The following is a 2,992-nucleotide window of genomic DNA, read 5'->3' as shown; positions in this document are numbered from 1 at the left end:
TTGAACCACGGCGCCACTTCCAGCTTTTTTCTTTTTGCTTATGTGGTGCTGAGGAATCAAACCCAGGGCCTCAGGCATGCAAGGCAAGCGCTCTGCCACTGAGCCACCTTCCCAGCCCAATCCCTTGGTTTTTTGACTGTGTGTATTTGAGCCTGGTGCTGAGACTCCATTTTGGAGCATCCTGGGCATCTAGGTAGCTTTTCAAAAATCAAGATAAAGAATACCAATGGCCAAGACTCAAGCAGCTACTTCTACAACTCAGCCTACCAACTTTGAGAGGGTCTGAAATGATCACTTCTTCTATTGATATGTTCAGTAAAGGCTAAGTGGATGCTTAAGATCTGCCACTGCCTGTGGTGGAAGCCAGACTCATGTAGGTTGGCATGGCTTCATTAAGCACGGTTATGGAAGGCAGTATGCAAATGCCCAAAGCCTTCGACCTGAATGGAAGAGTGAAATGAACCTCGAATTCATTCGCCTTCAGCAACAGCATCTTTTCCAGGTAGTCAGCTCTCTGCAGGGAGTGCCGTTGAACTGTGAACTGCTGGGGGCTGCCCAGCTCTGTGGGCTGAGGGAGTCCATCCAGGAGGGTGATATTTTGGAGAAAGGTTTCTTTTGTCTTCTGCACACCATCCTGTAGCTCCTGGAGAAGAAACCAGAGGTTCCCAAACATCCACTCTGCCTTTCACACTGTAATTCTCCCCTTCACCAGATTAGCAGCATCTAGGAGAATTTTTGCCAAAACTTGAGTGCCTTTTTTTGGGGGTGGGGGAGTGAGTTGGGGAATGTTGTTCTGGGGCTAGAACACAGGGCCTGGGCACTGGCCCTAAGCTTTTTGCTCAAGCCTAGCAGTCTACACTTGAGCTACTCATCTTGTGATTGTTTTTTTTTTTTTGTCTGAGACCAGGACTTGAACTTGGTATCTGATGTCTTCACTCATTGGCTGAGCTTCTAACATGGGAGCCATCCTTCTAACCATGGCTGCTTATTTTTTTGTTTTTGTTTTTGTTGCTGGTCTGGGAACTGAACTCTGGGCCTGGGCGCTGTCTCTCAGCTCTTCAGCTCAAGGCCAGCGCCCTACCACTTGAGCCACACCACCACTTCCAGCTTTTTCTGCTTATGTGGTACTAAGAACAGAACCCAGGACCTCATGCATGCAAGGCAAGCACTCTACCACTGAGCCACCTTCCCAGCACCCCCTGACTGCTTATTATTGTAAATAGCTGACAGAGATTAAGTTTTCTTCAGAAGGCCTGTCTCATTAGTGCTGTTCTGAAACTTCAGTTCAGAGGCAGAACTGACCCTGACCAATAAAGAAGACTTCCTGGTTGATAGACCCCTAGGGATCAACTGGGCCCAGTCCCATGCTTTGCTTAGTGGCTTTATAGAGACATGATTTCATGCCATTTCAAGAATCACTCCAACCTTACCTCCTTAACAGAAACAGATTCATTTGCAGAGATTGATTTTTGACATCTTCTGGGAAATTCCATTGAGTGAAATTTCCAGGTTTAAATTTTTTTTTAATTTATTTTTATTACTATTATTTTTGCCAGTCTTGGGACTTGAACTCAAGGCCTGAGCACTGTCCCTGAGCTTTTTTGACTAAGCCTAGCACTCTCCCACTTGAACCAAAGCTCCACTTCTGGCTTTTTTTTTTTTTTTCTTTCTTATGTGGTATTGAGGAAGCACTCTAGCACTAAGCCACATTCCCAGCCCCAGGGTTTTGTTTTGAGAGGATCTGTTAGAAGGAAATGGATCCTTGTTCTTAAATTGGTTGCTCCCTCCCCTTTGAGTTCAGTGCTAGCATTAGAAGATATACAAGATCTTGTCACTGAATTTAAAACTAATAGTATTCATTTTCTGGATTATTTTGTAACAGTAATAGGACAAACACTATAGAGGAAATTGTGATATTCTTAAGTATAATCTCAGTCACTATACCCAGAGAAAAGTCTACTCGCTTGGCACCCAGCCTATGATTATGATTATTTTTAAAGAAGACTCAACAACTATTATTCTTTGATTATCACACTCCAGTGAGATTAAACTAAATATACCGTAACAGCGTGGAAGTGTAAACTTGGAAAGAGTGTCAGGTCCCCCTGACCTAGCTGTCACCCAATCCTCTCAACCCCACACATCCTGCCTGGCCGGCATCTGACACAGTCCACTGTCTACTGCCCAGGCCGACTTCCTCTGCCCCCCCCCCCCCATGTTCTGTCCTATTCTAGGGTCATGGCTGCCCCTCCCAGGCCCTGTCTGCTAGGCTAACTTAGCTTTGGTTTTCCCAAAAGGCTTTGTACTCACCTTTACATCCTGAAGGGCCAGCGGGAGGACCTCTGCCACATTGTTTCCAGATGTGTTGATGTCTGCAAGCTGCTCAAACTTCACTTCCTGTTGAGCCAGCCGGGCGGTGGCTTCGGCGTGAGCACTGTGGTAAGCCTTCCAGAGCTGCAGCTGACTCTCGGCCTTCTGCAGCTGGTCAGCAAGGTCACTGTTGGCCTGGGACCACCTGTCAATGAGTGCAGACAGGACAACCCTCATTCCACCATTTCCCTCATAGTTTGCTCTACCAGACAGCCAACAGCTGAGGGACAGCTCAAGAGACACTGTTAAATGCTTATATGTATTGTGCCAGTATGGAGGTTTAAGTATTGTCCCTGAGCATTATTTTTTTTTTTTGTTGGTCGTGGGGCTTGACCTCTGGGCCTGGGCGCTGTCCCTCAGCTCTTCAGCTCAAGGCTAGCGCTCTACCACTGGAGCCACAGCTCTACTTCGGGCTTTCAGGTGGTCAATTAGAGATAAGAATCTCATGGGCTTTCCTGCCTAGGCTGGTTTGACCTGAGATCCTTAAATCTCAGCTCCTGAATAGCTAGGATGATAGGCGTGAGCCACCAATTCCTGGATAAATGCCTTTAAAAAAAAAAAAAAAAGCATTGTTGGGGGCTGGGAAGGTGGCTCAGTGGTAGAGTGCTTGCCTTGCATGCAT

General features: G+C 46.6%; 1 protein-coding gene across 1 annotated transcript; it reads right to left on the bottom strand.

Moving 5' to 3' along the window:
* Positions 1–334: 334 nt before the first annotated feature.
* Positions 335–2,515, bottom strand: LOC106002006 (nesprin-2-like; the record flags this gene model as incomplete). The annotated part of the gene is made up of 2 exons (XM_013036933.1): positions 335–643; positions 2,311–2,515. Coding segments are annotated over 2 exons (514 nt in total), but the record flags the coding sequence as incomplete, so codon positions are not given.
* Positions 2,516–2,992: the final 477 nt, after the last annotated feature.

Source organism: Dipodomys ordii, unplaced genomic scaffold, assembly GCF_000151885.1.
Source record: "Dipodomys ordii isolate 6190 unplaced genomic scaffold, Dord_2.0 Scaffold1832, whole genome shotgun sequence".
NCBI lineage: Eukaryota > Metazoa > Chordata > Mammalia > Rodentia > Heteromyidae > Dipodomys > Dipodomys ordii.
This window is presented reverse-complemented; position numbering and strand designations above follow the sequence as displayed.